The sequence below is a fragment of the Staurois parvus genome, unplaced genomic scaffold (assembly GCF_062004578.1).
Source record: "Staurois parvus isolate SC_StPar_1 unplaced genomic scaffold, SC_StPar_1.0 ptg000430l, whole genome shotgun sequence".
Taxonomy (NCBI): domain Eukaryota; kingdom Metazoa; phylum Chordata; class Amphibia; order Anura; family Ranidae; genus Staurois; species Staurois parvus.
The window spans coordinates 3,184,122-3,200,554 of NW_028318226.1; the positions used below are offsets into that span (position 1 = coordinate 3,184,122).

General features: G+C 42.6%; 1 protein-coding gene across 1 annotated transcript in view; it reads right to left on the reverse strand.

Annotated features, from left to right (window-relative positions):
* SSRP1 (structure specific recognition protein 1) overlaps positions 1-16,433 on the reverse strand; it is a 102,860-nt gene that overhangs the window by 82,637 nt on the left and 3,790 nt on the right. Inside the window, exons 2-3 of the mRNA XM_089687584.1 lie at positions 10,004-10,189; positions 2,606-2,711 (exon numbers count right to left, since the gene is read on the reverse strand). Coding sequence (XP_089543710.1) covers positions 2,606-2,711; positions 10,004-10,189 — 292 coding nt within the window. The remainder of the gene's footprint in view (positions 1-2,605; positions 2,712-10,003; positions 10,190-16,433) is intronic.

Here is a 16,433-nt window from a genome sequence, read left to right on the forward strand (position 1 = left end):
GCGGCCATCTTTAGAGGGGGAAGGCTGATCATCCTCTACTATCCAACTGAAGCGTGAGATCCTTAGGTATCTTTCTGAGTGTGGAACTTGGATGCTTTTAAGCCATACAGGCAATTAAACAAGGCTTTTTTATTATATTTGACCATGTGAGTGGCCTGAATTTATCCTTTTATTTATGAGTATACGGCAGTATTACACTATGTGGTTTCTTTTTTTCTCTGCAATATTGAGGATTTTATGGAAGAATAAAGTGGAGGCGTTTTATCCCCATCAATGGTGAATAAGAAGTTTTGATCTTACCTAGAGGGCTTAGGATCTCTTATATCCTATAAGGCTCATTACTCACCTACATCTGGTGAGTGCGGTTGATATTATTTTGCACGTGGTGGAATTAATTTTATACTGAAATTCAATGAAAAGAAGGACATTTTTTTTTCACTTGCACATTTGATTTTGGATTTATGCACCTAAAATATATTTATTTGGAGATCTTAGCCTTCTGTTTACTAGGCAAAGGGTAATCTTACCCACCTTTTTGATAAAAGAGTCGCATTACTCACAGAGGAGACATCCTCCCATGAAAGGAAATACTCTCCAGTCAATTCCGCCAAACAAAATTTAAAATGGTTCTAAAAGCTGAAGGTTTTTTACCTTCATGCATTCTATTTATGAAGGTAAAAAACCTTCAGTGTGCAGTCCCCTCCTCAGCCCCACCCCACAAATACCTATCTGACCTGACTGCGATCCAGTGCTTTGCAGAAAAACCTCGGCTATCCCTGGTCCCGCTCTCCTCATTGTCTGAGACACCGCAGCGGAAGCCATTGGCTCCTGCTGTTGTCAATCACAGCCAGCGAGGAGAGAGTGGGGTCGAGCCGAACACTGTATGTTTTATGGACATACAGGGCTGGTTTGGGAGCTAGCACGCATGAGTGCCCCCAGAGCAAGCAGTTTGTTCTGGTGGCAATCGGCAGGGGGGTGGGGTAACTGAGAAAATGAGGATCAGGGCTGCTCTATGCAAAACCATTGCACAGAGTAGGCAAGTGTGACATGTTTGTTAATTTATGAAAAAAAAAAACACACACACACACAACGCAGCTTTACAACCACCATAAAATCATTGTGGCTGTGCAGGGCTCTGCCCACACAGTTGCATCATTCATTCACAGCGATCTGGGAATTAATAAAATACTGTGGCAGTCGCGATCCTCAATGGACTACAAGTGTGCTGATCAGCAGCCTCATACTATAGTTACACTTCCTGCAGCTCACAAAGTGTCCATATGGAGGTACAGGCAGAGAGCTGTAGAAAACTTCTGCAGGAGCCTGACATTGCACCTGTGATCCACTAATTGTGGTTTGGAATCCTTTGCACATTTTTTCACCTGCAAAAACATGTATATTTATTTTTAACAAAGGTGAAATTGGCCTTTAAGCAGGGAAGCACTCAGCAATTCTAGCACCAAACATGTCTTCAACTCATTAACACCACCAAATTGTATCACTGAGATTTCATGGTAAAATTGTAAAGGGGGGCTCCTCTTGAGAGGAAACCTCCACTATCCAAGACTCCTACGAGAGCGGTCTCAGAGACAGATCCTGTTAGAGATGGATGTGGGGATTGCTTATGGACCTGACAGCCCTTGGACTGTATGGGGTCAGAGATTTGACCCTTAAGGGCAGATGTGGATGCTGCAAAATCTTCCTTGCTAAAGCATTTTGTCCGAGTTGGGCAGAAAGAGTAATCAGAGGTTGAATCCCCAGGGAGAAGGTATTACAACCCCACCAACCCTATTGGTAGCCATTAGAACCCTTTTTCACTGTTCCTGACACTTTCCTCCTTAGGTTCACCATGGAATTAAGGTGAAGAGGGTGAATAGGATTATGTCCTTCTACTGTTCACACATGCATTGCACCATCTCTTTGAGCCCTGTGAACTTGATGTGTTGAGCTCCAGCACTTGCAGACTCCCTAGCCATGTTGTACTATCCAGCTGAGTGTTAAAATGCCTGCTGCTAGCAAAGAAGGAGAAGGGTTATATGGAGGTCCTTAGAGTTTTTTTTTGATAGTGTCTAGTCACCTGAAGGTACCTGTGTATAACTCCGTCATCTAAAATCTACCTGTGTCCTGTATGTATAAGTAAAAAACAGTTTTTTTTCGATTTCACCAGCTGTTTTTTAACAATATGAGCTTGTTTAGGCTGAGAAAATTCTGTTGCAGCTAGACAAAGGCTAGCATGCACTACATCAAAAAGTGAGCTTACAATAAAAAGCATAAGGCACGAAGCCTTAACTTGTGTCTCAAAATGTAAAATGTGAAAATTCGCCTGCAGGATCCTCTTCTGCATCCACCTCATGAACCTCAATATTTTCCTCAAACAGTTCATGAAAATGATAATCTAAAGGACTAGAATGTGCTTTTAATATGTGCAAAAAAAATGGCTCTGGTAATGAAAGGATTAATGGGACTTTAAGTTTGGGAACAGGATCAAATTAGTAAAATTAAAAAAAATAATAATAATAATGCCCATCTACCATATTTAACCAGCTGCATGATACTCTAATTACTTTAGCAATAATTTTTTTCTTAAGAGTTAAAAGGTACAAACCTCCAAATCTCACAGTGCCCCAGTTCCATCCTTTCACGCACATGTCCTTCTCGACCAAATCAACTTGAAAGTGAGTCTTTAAGTATTCAGAAAGCTTTTCAAACTCCTGGGGAAAAAAAAAAAAAGGCAGAAAACACAATGTTACATTGTTTTTATTTATATATTTCCTTCATAGGCTGCTTTCACACTGATCCATTTTTCTTCCGCTTTTACGCTAAAGAAAAAAAACAGAACTAAAAACATGGGACCATGTATTCCTATGGAACTCTTCACACGGATCCGTTGCGGGTCCGGTGTGTTTTCAAAGTCCTGCTTGTTGCAATTTTTGGTGCAAGTTTGGTGTGTTAAAGAAAAAAACCACCACAACGACCATTGAAATAAATGAAAAATGTGGCAAAAATGAAAAAAGAAAAAAAAAAAAACCACACCCACGGTGTATTTTTTGCGTCAAGACATGTTAAAAATGCTACCGCAAACAAGGTTAAAACGTGGGGGGGTTTTTGGCCACGGATCAGTGTGAAAGTATCCTTATTCATTGCATTCACAGTGGGGTACCACATACACAAGTTTTTGGAAAATTACAATTTTTTTTGTTTTTTTTTACACAGTCATTTAAAATTATATATTTCTCACACAAGTCATGGGTATATGTGGAATTATACCCCAAACTACATTCTGCTACTTCTACCAAGTATGGGGATAGCACATGTGTGATACTTTTTTATTTTAAGTTATTTTGATTTTTTATAATTATTTTTACACTGTCCCTTTCATTTTTTTTTTCATCACTTTTAATGCTATCACAGGGAATGCAAATATCCCTCATAAAGCTTCAATGGGCATTGTCATATATTCTTTTTTGAGAAATCTGGGGTCTATCACTCTAGATATCTCCTCTGCCCTTACAATTATCTAATCTCACCAAAATCGGTGTGATCAGATGCTTTCCCAATTTACAAATAGCGCGGTTTATATTCTGCGAAACTGAAGTGATGAAATGCTCATAGCTTCCGATTTCTTAGACTATACAGATGATTGGCACCATTCCGGTCTCCAATCAGCTCTATGGTCAGCTGGCAGAAACACCGGCTGCATTCTCAGGTTCTCCCAATGGCACGGGACTGCCCGAGAAGGCAGTGGAAGGCAGCGGGGGGGCATCGTCTCCCACAGCTTGTGAAAGCAATCCTGCAGCTAATTAGCCACATGAAAGCCAATCACCGGCTGAAAAAAAACGATACCAGGATGATGCCTGCAGTTGTAGGCATCATCCTGGTATAACTATTCAAAGTCCAGCAACGTACCAGTACGTCACTGGTCCTTGTTGGGTATATATGCCATGTTCTTTTTTTTTTTGTTGTATACAGCCCATGGGCTGAATTAAAAAAAAGAGAAGAAATCTCTGCCAGAAAAAGTGTGTGGTATGCCCACTATTAGAATATACCGCCCTGCATCCACCCACTTCCAATGGTGGGCACACATTAAGTTGCACGGTGCCACATGCACCAATTCCAAGATTGTACAAATGTCTAAATAGTGACACGCTTGAATAAAAATTGTTCATGTATAAGTGGTACCCCACATGGAAAAAGGACGACACCAAGTCCCAAACTATCTTGCCACTGATCCCCATGTAGTCTGGGCATCCGGGGGGGCTCCACGTGACTCTCTTTTCCTTCGTAAATCCGAAAATTATATGTATAGCCTGTTGCCCTCTCACAGGTGGTCTACATCTTGACCCCATATCTGGCATGCTTGCTGGGGAGAAATTGTTTGAATGCAAGGCGGCCAGAAAAATTAATGAAGGACTCATCAACGCAGATTTTTTGCTGGGGAGTATAGACATCTGCAAATTTTTGGTTAAGGTGATTTGCGAGGGGCGGAATTTTGTGAAGCCAATCAAATTCAGGGTCACCCTGAGGATGACAAAGTCTATTGTTGTTGAAATGCATAAACACATTATACTGTCATATCATAGACATCTGCAAATTTTTGGTTAAGGGGACTTATGAGGGGCCAGATTTTGCGGAGCCAGTCAAATTCAGGGTCACCTCGAGGACGACAGAGTGTATTGTCGTTGAAATGCATAAAACACAATATACTCTCATATCTATGCCTGGCCATGACAGCAGAGAACACGAGCATATGATGAATCGGGTCTGTGGACCAATACAACCGCAAAAGATTTTTTTAGTAATGCCCATGTTGAGGGTTAGGACCCAAAAAATGTAAATTCAGAAACCATAATGAGTTTCTATGCGAATAGTCTGGCAAGATTTGATTTGGGGTTGGCGATGATAAATTGTAGTGCATAAAAATTGCTTTGTTCCGCAATTAATGCATACAGATCTTCCGTGAAAAACAGCTACAAAAAATCAAGGGGAGTAGTTAAATTGTGGTTTCCACCTGAATTCCGAATTGGAGGAAGTACGGGTGCTGCAGAATTTGTGGGCTGCCAATTGGGATTTGTAAGCACATCCAGAGGGATACTAGGGGCTCTACGGGCTTATGTGCAAATTCTTGATGGTTGCGGGACAATACTTGTGCTCGCCACCGCACCAGCTTTTACTGCACTTATGGAACTCACCACATCACCAAGTGATACTGCAGTACTGGTACGTGAAAGACCAAGATGTACTAGGCCGCTGGTACTCGACAGTTCACCAAAAGGTAGCACGGCACTAATACTGGCACTCTGCTGCATATGAGAGTCATCAAAATTTACCGGCAAGTGCTAGCAGAGATCAGGCCTGATTCTGCGAATACTGCGGTTTTTTGTGCAATGTATCAAGTGACAGTGACCTACTGACACTGCACTTGCTGGGGAATAAGGGGGGGGAGGGTAAGTTTTTTTTTTTTTTTTGAACAGGTGGGCAGTGGAGTTCCCACTGTCAGAATACAATAGCATGGCGGGAGAGATTCTTGCATCCATCTTGCTTGTGTGGATCTGCAAGATTTTTTATCGTTCAAGCCGCTTGTTGATCAAATAAAAAAAACCATCACCGGGTAGGTGCACCATGCGCTCACCTTCTTCTCTGACCTAACAAATAGGTCATACACGCTTAGTTCTAGCCCTTTAAGGGAACATACTCTTGGCTATCCAGTTGAATTAAGGTGTATATGATCATATACACCTTAATTCCCCTGGATATCCGAGAGTATATGACCTATTTGTTAGGTCAGGGAAGAAGGTGAGTGCATGGTGCACCTACCCGGAGATGGGAAACACCACGATATAGTCAGCATGGTGGAGTAATGCATATATGTTCACTATAATTCGGAGTTACATATAATTTGTTTAATCTGAGTGGATACTATAACACATTCAATTTTTGGTTATATAAAACGATGTTGAACTATGGCATGGTTTTTTGGGGGTTTTTTTTTTTCATTTTGCACAGATCTGGAGTTTAAAGAAGCATAACACGTAGAAGGAACACGTCACAGATAAGAAATTTGGAGACACATTTTCCCTTATAAAGAGAGTTTTTGGCCTATTATAATCTATAGGTCAATGGTCAAGGTGAGCAGGGAGTGGGGTCACAAATCAAGCATGGTGTTGATTATTGCTGGATGATAACACAACATATACTGGATTAGACGTTCATTATTGGAGGGAAAAAAACATTTTTTCTTCGATTGTCACTTTGTGTTTCTAAAGCTTATGGTTCTATTTATGATGAGATAGCGCACATTTTTTTTATTTACTGAATTTTGAGTGTGAGTACACCAGAGTAGTGAGTGCAGCAATCTTCTTCCCTATTATTAACCATAGTTGGAACATAGCAGCACATAGGTTTTACCATTTGCACTGAACAATTTGTAGTGAGAGGACACTCAATCTGTACCCACCAACAAAGAGCAAGATAAATACTTTCCCTCCATTAACAGATGAATAGAAAGCATTCTCATTATCCTTTGTGAACTGAAAATTTAAATGTTTGGAGTTTTCAGAAAAGAGCAAGCAAAATGTAAGTAAAAACTAAGGTGGTTCTAAATGCTAATAATGTATTTCACCTTCATGCATTTTATTAATGAACGTAAAAACCTTCCAGAATCAGTTCTCCCCAGTCCCCTCCAAATATTTACCTGACTCCTCTTTCGATTTAGCACTGTGCCTGAGAGCAACATTGTTGATCTCTCTCTCCTCGAGACAAAAACGGAAGCCATTAGGAACACATCTTCCTCCATAGCAAGCGTTTGTTATAGGGACAGACAGAGAAGAAGGAGTCAAGAAAACAGCGGGAGACCCAAGAAGAGGAGGCTCAAGGCTGCTGTAGGTAAGTGTAACAGGTTTATTTGCAGCTAAAAAAAATATGAATTCCTGCCCTTTTAACCACTTCCATACTGGGCACTTTTACCCCCTTCCTGCCCAGGGCCAATTTTCAGGTTTCATCACTCTCACACTTTGAATGACAATTGCGCGGTCATACAATTTTGTACCCAAACTGAAATTTTTATCATTTTCTTAACACAACTAGAGCTTCTTTTGGTGGTATTTAATCACCACTGGGGTTTTATTTTTTGCTAAATTAACAAAAAAAAGAACAAAAATTTTGAACAAAAATACCACATTTTTCTTTGTTTCTGTTATAAAAGTTTGCAAATAAATAATTGTTCATCATAAATTTAGGCCAAAATGTATTCTACTACATGTCTTTGGTAAAAATAACCCAAATTAGTATTTATTATTTAGTCTGTAGGAAAGTTATAGTTCACAAACTATGGGATATATCTGAAAATTGATCAATCCTGAAGTACTGACGGCCAATCTAATTTCTTGAGGTCCAAGAATGTCAGAACAGTACAGATATCCCCCAAATGACCCCTTTTTGCAAAGTAGACAGTCCGACATATTTCATAACAGTCATGGCGAGTTTTTTGAAGTTGTAATTTTTTTGTCATCATTTTTCGGAAATGAAGAATAAAAATTTTTTTTTTTTTTTTTTTACATACTGTCACCAGTCTCATCATATAACTGGCATGGCGGTGATTTCTCCCACTGATACCAATAATGGGACACTATTCCTCCCACTGACACCAATAATGGGACACTATTCCTCCCACTGACACCAATGATGGTGCCCCATCATTAGTGTCAGTGGGAGGAATCGCGCCCCACCATGGGTGTCAGTGGGAGGAATCGCGCCCCACCATGGGTGTCAGTGGGAGGAATCGCGCCCCACCATGGGTGTCAGTGGGAGGAATCGCGCCCCACCATGGGTGTCAGTGGGAGGAATCGCGCCCCACCATGGGTGTCAGTGGGAGGAATCGCGCCCCACCATGGGTGTCAGTGGGAGGAATCGCGCCCCACCATGGGTGTCAGTGGGAGGAATCGCGCCCCACCATGGGTGTCAGTGGGAGGAATCGCGCCCCACCATGGGTGTCAGTGGGAGGAATCGCGCCCCACCATGGGTGTCAGTGGGAGGAATCGCGCCCCACCATGGGTGTCAGTGGGAGGAATCGCGCCCCACCATGGGTGTCAGTGGGAGGAATCGCGCCCCACCATGGGTGTCAGTGGGAGGAATCGCGCCCCATCATTGGTGTCAGTGGGAGGAATCGCGCCCCATCATTGGTGTCAGTGGGAGGAATCGCGCCCCATCATTGGTGTCAGTGGGAGGAATCGCGCCCCATCATTGGTATCAGTGGCAGGAATAGTGCCCCATCATTGGTGTCAGTGGGAGGAATCGTGCCCCATCATTGGTGTCAGTGGGAGGAATAGTGTTCCAACATTGGTGTCAGTGGGAGGAATAGTACCCCATCATTGGTGTCAGTGGGAGGAATAGTGTTCCAACATTGGTGTCAGTGGGAGGAATAGTACCCCATCATTGGTGTCAGTGGGGGGTGGAATAGTGCCCCTTCGTTGGTGTCAGTGGGGAGGAGGAATAGTGCCCCATCGTTGGTGTCAGTGGGAGGAATAATGCCCCATCATTAGTATCAGTGACACCAATGATGGGGCACTATTCCTCCCACTGACACCAATGACACTTGCTGACCCGTTCCAGCATGGTGCTGCTGCAGCCAGCATACGTAGTTGCAGCAGCACCATCTGCACGCACACTTACCAGCCACTCCCTCACTCGATTTTCGCGGGGCCGCTCAGCTCCGCCTCCTCGCCGGTGATTGGCCACCTGTGTGCCTTTCCTGAGCTACAGTTCTAGCGCCCAATCACCGGTGAGGAGGCGTAGCCGAGCGGCCGCGCAAACATCGAGCGGCCGAACTGATACTTACCTGCCCGCCCCCGTACTTAGTGTCCCTTCCGTTAAAAAGTGGGTTAAAAAGTCGTCTTATATGCTGGAAAATACGGTACATTTTTTTCAAGATTTTTTTTTTTCATATTTCACTATGACCAAAGTAGTATAATGTTACCATAGTAACATAGTAAACGCGTTGACGCACTTCCGGTCTGCCGTCATCTTGGCCTACGTCACTTCCGGTATTTGGAAACGCACGCCGACTTTTGCGGTTCAAGCAGCCATTTTTGAGGTGGAAAGCTGGTCATCCTCTACAGTGATCCTTAAAAGCGTGAGATCCCTATATTTACAATTTGGAAACTTGTTCCTTTGAAGCCTTTGAGGCTATTAAACAAGGCCTGTTATTTTATTGAAACATGCGAGTGTACTTATTCTATCGATTTATATGGTATTGAGTGGCAGTATTACACTATGTAGCCTTTCTTTCCTTGCACACTATTGAGGATTCCATGGAGAAGTAGAGTGGAGTCGATTGCTGTATCTAAGCAGGGTGAAGGCGATTTGAGTTCCTCCTGAGGGGCTATAGGATCCCTTATATCCTATGAGGCTTATTACTCACCTCCATCTGGTGAGTGCGGTCAATATTATTTTTCACGTGGTGATTAGGTGGAAGCACATTTTGGAACATTGTCTTGAAAATCCATTTGGGAAAATAAGGACTTATGTTTGAAATATTATATATATATTTTTGCACGGACATTTATTTATTTGTGATTATTTTTATTTATTTAATTTTTGCGCTGTTTTTTGTGTTATTTATTATTGGTGGTTTTCACTGGTGCACAGCTGCATAATTGTATACTTTCTTTGATTGGCGCTGGGATTTTTTTAGTTTATATTGGACAATATATTTATGTGTATTTGTATAGGTAGCATTGCACTAGATTGGTATATACTTTGAGAAAAGTGAATTCATTTTGAGTGAACATCTTGCAATCTTTGTGCTATTTTACACCATATTCTTTATGCTTGTTGGTTTTATTGTAAACCATTTTGATTTATTTTTAGTTGCACTGATTGATTTGGTTACACTGTACATCAAGATGCTCATAATCCAGGTTGCAGTACATTATGAATGAGGAAAATTACCTAAATTTACCCAAGTATGTTTTCAAAAAGAAAAAAAAAATTCACCATCTGCACTTACCGCCTCTCTGAAACCGTCATATTTATACACATGACCTGTACGGGTTAACAGTCGGACGCCATACCCAAGTGCCACACGACGCCAGATCCCTTCTGACAAGTCACCTGATGCAATATTCTCCACTTTTCCAGTTTTGTTATTTTTGTACATAAGGCCTGCTTTGGATAAACGTAGGCGTCCATCATTCTGTTAAAAGAGAAAAGAAAATTGAAAATAAAAACAATCAAGAGCCAGTTCACACTACATGCGTTTCAGTGTACTTTTTTCCTACATCCAAAACGCACAGAAAGTAGTTTATATGATTGTCAATGTCATAGTTCACATCAGTGCTTTCAGTTCCAGTGCATTTCGGATGAAGAAAAAAAAAGTAGAACAGGCTGCAATTTTCCTGCACAGAACTGTACTGGAATGCAATAAAACACACCAGAACGCACCAAAAATAGGGATGCACCGAAATTTCGGCCAAAAACACCTCTTTAGGCCGTCGGCCGATATGAAAAAAAGCACTGATATAGGTGCTGAAAAAGCCCCACCCCTCGCCGCCGCCACTCGGTAGTTCTCAGCCTTACCTGAGGAACCATCGAACGATCCCGGCCCTGGGCATAGAGATTAGTGAAGGAAAGATGGTCTCCACTCATCATCTCCTAGATTGTAAGCTCAAAAGAGCAGGGCCCTTGACCCCCTCGTGTTTTGTTTTGTTACTGTATTGTCTCATGCTCTGTCCCCCACCATAATGTACAGCGCTGAGCAAACCTTTTAGCGCTATATAAATACTGTATAACAGGGGTGTCCAAACTTTTTTCAAAGAGGGCCAGATTGGATGAAGTGAACATGGTGGAGGGCCGAACATTTTTCCAAACATTCTTTGAACCATTACAATTAAATGCAAATAAATTATTTTATGCCAAGTTACCGTATTTTTCGCCGTATAAGACGCACCTGACCATAAGACGCACCTAGGTTTTAGAGGCAGAAAACAGGAAAAAAAAAAATCTGAACTAATGGACTGCAGACACAGTACAGGGGATGACCAGAGACTGCGGACAGCACAGGGATGACCAGAGACTGCGGACAGCACAGGGATGACCAGAGACTGCGGACAGCACAGGGATGACCAGAGACTGCGGACAGCACAGGGATGACCAGAGACTGCGGACAGCACAGGGATGACCAGAGACTGCGGACAGCACAGGGATGACCAGAGACTGCGGACAGCACAGGGATGACCAGAGACTGCGGACAGCACAGGGATGACCAGAGACTGCGGACAGCACAGGGATGACCAGAGACTGCGGACAGCACAGGGATGACCAGAGACTGCGGACAGCACAGGGATGACCAGAGACTGCGGACAGCACAGGGATGACCAGAGACTGCGGACAATACAGATGACTGCTGACCTTTGGGGAGGTGGGGAGCGGGTACCTGAATTTGACAGGTACCCGCTCTTACTTCCGCAGTTGTTCTTTGATCTTACCTGTTCCTCGATCCAGCCGCACGCTGTCTTCCCGGCTTCTGTAATGGCACTCGGCATGACAGCCGGGTGCCCATTGCGCATGAGCAAGAAGCACTTGCGCTTTGTGATTGGTCCGGCAGCTTCTGGGATCTGTCATGTGTCCCAGGTACCGCCTTACCAATCACAAAAAGCACCGCTTCTTGCGCATGCGCACTTGGCACCCGGCTGTCATGCCCAGCGCCCACACTACAGAAGCCGGGAAGACAGCGCGCCGCTGGATAGAGGAACAGGTAAGGTCCCGCTGCAGAGCTGAGCGGCCGGCCCGGTATTCTGACACGGCCGCGGTGGAAATACCGGACCGGCCGCTCCATATTCGCTCCATAAGACACACTGACACACTGACATGGAGGGCCGTATTAAACCGACCCTCGGGCCGTAAATGGCCCGCGGGCCGGACTTTGGACATGCCTGCTGTATAATATTAATCTCTATGCCCTTGGAGGACCGGAGAGATGTCACTTCCGGTTTGACTTTTTTTTTTTTTTTTTTTTTAAGCACTAGATCAATGCTTTTATTTATCTAATGCTTATTGCCCCCACATCTCTCCATAAAGAGTACCTGTCACTAATTATTTCTATCACAAGGGAGTAAATGGAAGAGTTATTTTATTTATTTTTATACATGTTTCTGGAAAAATGGCAAAAACATGGTGAATATTTTGCAGATCTAATTTTTTCTCATAAGATTTTGAAAAAAAAAAAAGTTTTGTTTCTTCTTTTTTCAAAAATTTGTGGCAACAAACGTGATCTGCAAAATACTCACCATGCTTCTAATCAAGTTCCTTGGGGGGTTATTTGGGGGGGTGGTTGTATTATTCTGGTATTTCAGGGCCTCCGAAACTGAGATAGGTAGTCACGAAGTGTAATGAGGAAAGAAAACTTTTGGGGTCCTGTACACAGCTAGACTGCCAAAAAGTCTCTCACATATGGTATCCCCAAACTCAGAAGTAGCAGAATGTATTTTGGGGAGTAATTCCACATTTTCCAAAAACCTGTGGTAAAAAAAATAAATTATTCTATTCATTCAACATGCCTCTCAGAAAATAGTTTTCAAAAAGGGTTCATATGGGGGGGGGGGTCATTTTATGCCCAGCATTAGAGGTTTATGTCACACATCACTCACTCTTCTAACCACTTGCAGACCAAGCCTTTTCTGACACACTTTGTTCACATGAAAAAAATCAGTATCAAATTACTTTGAACCCCCGACATTATATATATTTTTTTAAAGCCGACACTTTAGTGAATAAAATGGAGAGTGCTGTAATTTTTTATGTCACATAGTACTCAAGCATGATTTTTCAAACGCAAATGTCTTGAAAAAAATACACTTTTTTTTTTACAAACACAATATATTGGCCAATTGTTTGGTAAAATATAAAAGATGTTGGTATGTCGAGTAAATAGATACCAAAAATGGCATGCTTTAAAACTGCGCATGCCCCGTGCAATGGCGGCAAACTGCATATATTTTTAATATCCATAAGTGCCTCTGCCCTTACATAATCCGATCTCACCAAGATCGGTGTGATCAGATGATTTCCCAATATAAATATGGCGGTTTATATCCTGTCAAACTGAAGTGATAAAATGCTTGTAGCTTCCGATTTCTAAGACTGTAGAGATGATTGGTGCCATTCCGATGTCCAATCAACTCTATGGTCAGCTGGCAGAAACACCGGCTGCATTGTCAGGTTCCCCCGATTGCATGGGACTGCCCGAAAAGGCCGTGGAAGGCAGCGGGGGGCATCTTCTCCCTCTGCTTGTAAAAGCCATCCTGCAGCTAATTAGTCACTAGGTTTGCTTTAACAAGAAAGCTGATCGCCAACTGAAAAAAACGATTTCAGGATGATGCCTGCAGCTGCAGGCATCATCCTGAAATTGTTTTTTTCAGTTGGCGAACATTATAACCACTCAAAGACCAGTGATTAAACAGTATGACGCTTGTCCTTTTTGGGTATATATGCTATGTTTTTTTTTATATTCAAGTGTCCAATTACTTTTGGTCCCTTGAAAAAGGGGGGATGGCTACTCTTAAGAGCTGTAATTCCTAAACCCGTCCTCCAATTTGGATGTACATATCCTCAAATTAAACCTGAGAGTGTGCTTTTTCAGCCCATATCCATTATATAACTATAGTTTGAATACAATTTGGTAAATACATGAAAAAAAAACTAAAATTGAGCCTGTCTCCAAATAAATATGGCCCTAACTGCATTTGCCGAAGCATAGGGACCATCCACCCACTGGCCACCCCAGGCCCCTATGCTTGGGCATATATGCTCTTTTTTAACTGCGGATGAAAAATCTCATCCAACAGCACTACACACTGACTTATGTATATTCTGAGAGCACCCTGTTGCTGTCAGAATAAACAGAGTGGTGCTGCAGCTGAATGGCATTCCTGCAAAGAAACAGAAAAACCGCAAAAGTAAAGCTGCAACTCGACAACAATAAAATCATTATTTTTGTTTTTATTTTTTTAAACTTCCAGATGTTACGGCCTCTCAAAATAAGATAGCCAGTTTCCTGACTACCTAACAACTTTCAAGACCCTGTATAAATATGTAGTGTGCCGTGCTGTATCCTATACTAATAGTCCACTAGTGCATGGTAGCAACAGAAGCAGTCCTTAAGGCGGAGACCAGGTTGGCCAGGACAGAAGGAACAAAAAAAAGGGCTTCACACCTATATCTGTGTCTGCTGCAGACACATCTTTTTTGGGGTGTCCTTTGGGTTGGGGTACCAGGAATGACATCTGGAAAATGCCTCCCATGCAGCCGGCTAACTGCGTCCGGGTTGGGAATTTGGGACACAGCACCTTCTGGATACAAAAGTGTTATGATTATCTCTTCCTGGAATTTTAGGAAGGATCCACTACATCCAGTTGCTTTGTAAAGCACAAAGGCAATTGAACTAGACACTTTTTGGTACCAGCGTCTGGCTTTACAAGAAACTATGTACGGCTGCATCTGGTTGTTGAAGTCCACCACTCCCATGTTAAGGCTATAGTCATGGCTTCTCAACACCAGCTGCCATGGAAATTTGGATGGTCATGTCTGCGTGAACGGAAGACAACTTTATTGCAAGCAATTCATCATTTCTCAAGCAGGCTTTTTCCCCCTTTCTATGATGGGTACTTACAAGCTGTTGGGGAAAGCCCCGGTGGTTAGGCCGCACGGTGCCACATGCACTAATTCCAAAATCATACAAATGCCTAAATAGTGGCACGCTTGAATAAGGAACTGTCCACGTATAAGTGGTACGCCACGTGGAATAAGGATGACACCAAGTCCCAAACTATCTTGTAGTACTAATATGTAGACAGGGCATCTGTGGGGCTCCACGTGACTATATTTTCCCTCATAAATCCAAAACTTACATGTATAGCCTGTTGCCCTCTCACAGGTCTTATATATTTTGACCCCATATCTGACTCGCTTGTTGGGGAAAAATTGTCTGAATGCAAGCAAGCCAGAAAAACTAATAGGGGACTCACCAACACAGATGTTTTGAAGGGGAGTATAGACATCTGCAAATTTTTGGTTAAGGTGATTCATGAGGGGCCGAATTTTGTGGAGCCGGTCAAATTCAGGGTCAGCTTGAGGACAATAGAGTGTATTGTTGTTGAAATGCATAAATCGCATTATATTCTCATATCTATGCCTGGCCATGGCAGCAGAAAACACGGGAATATGATGAATCGGGTCTGTGGACCAATACAACCACAGTTCATTTTTTTTTTTTTTTAATAATGCCCATGTTGAGAGTTAGGCCCAAAAAAACTTAAAATTTCGGAAACAGTAATAGGTTTCTATGCAAATGGTCTGGCAAGGTTTGAATTTGGGTTGGCGGTGATAAATTGTTGTGCATATAAATTGCTTTGATCCACAACCAATGCATACAAATCTTCCGTGAAAAACAGCTCCAAAAATTCAAGGGGAGTAATTAAACTTGCTGTTTCCACCTGAATTCTGGGTCGGGCAGTGAATGGGGGGAAGTACTGGTGCCTTACGTTGGACATTTTGGCCTCTAAATTTATAGGTAACTAGTGCGACTCACAGGAAAAAGAGCACCTGGCTGTCAGGGACTGCTTGAACTGCTACAAAAAATGTTTTCCCTACAAGTGCCAGCAGAGATCAGGCCTGATTCTGCGAACACTGCAGTTTTGCGGTCATCTACTGACAGTGCACTTACTGGGGGAGAAGGGGAGGGGTTAAGCGTAGGGTCTAAACGCAGGTGCTAGCAGGTGCAGGGTCTGCTCCTGCGTTTTTGGGGACACTATACTATTGTGCTAGTATAGTGCTGATCGGATCAAAGATATTGATCCGTTCAGACACTATACTAGCAATGTAGGTATACTGTGTATGTGAGCGTGTTCCGGGCAATCAAGGGGTTAAATGTGATGACTGATGTAGTAGGAGGCAATCTGACGATATCTGGGAGGGACAGCTGTGATTTTACTGTAACATTGTGCTGTTTTTATTCACATATATCTGCTTTCTTCTCTCTCTGAAACAGAATGTGCCCAGGGAGAGAAGATTACATAATTTCCTGTACCTCTGTAAATGTAAACACAGGTACGGGATAATGTCTGATAGGGCAGGGATCAATCAACATATCCAGCCCAAACATCACTGGCCTGAATCTGTTGGCTGATCTCTTGGGCACCGAATCACAGCACCGCTGAGTCATTGGGCGCGCTCGCCCACGATCACGGCGGAGCGTGAATCACGTATATATACACGTGATTTTGCGCAGAGTCCGCCCTGTAGCAGTATTAACTGACAATTGCACGGTCATGCAATGCTGTAACCAAATTAAATTTTTGTCCTTTTGTTACCCACAAATAGAGCTTTCTTTCAGTGGTACAACAATTTTGAAAAAAAAAAAAATTATATATATATATTTTTTA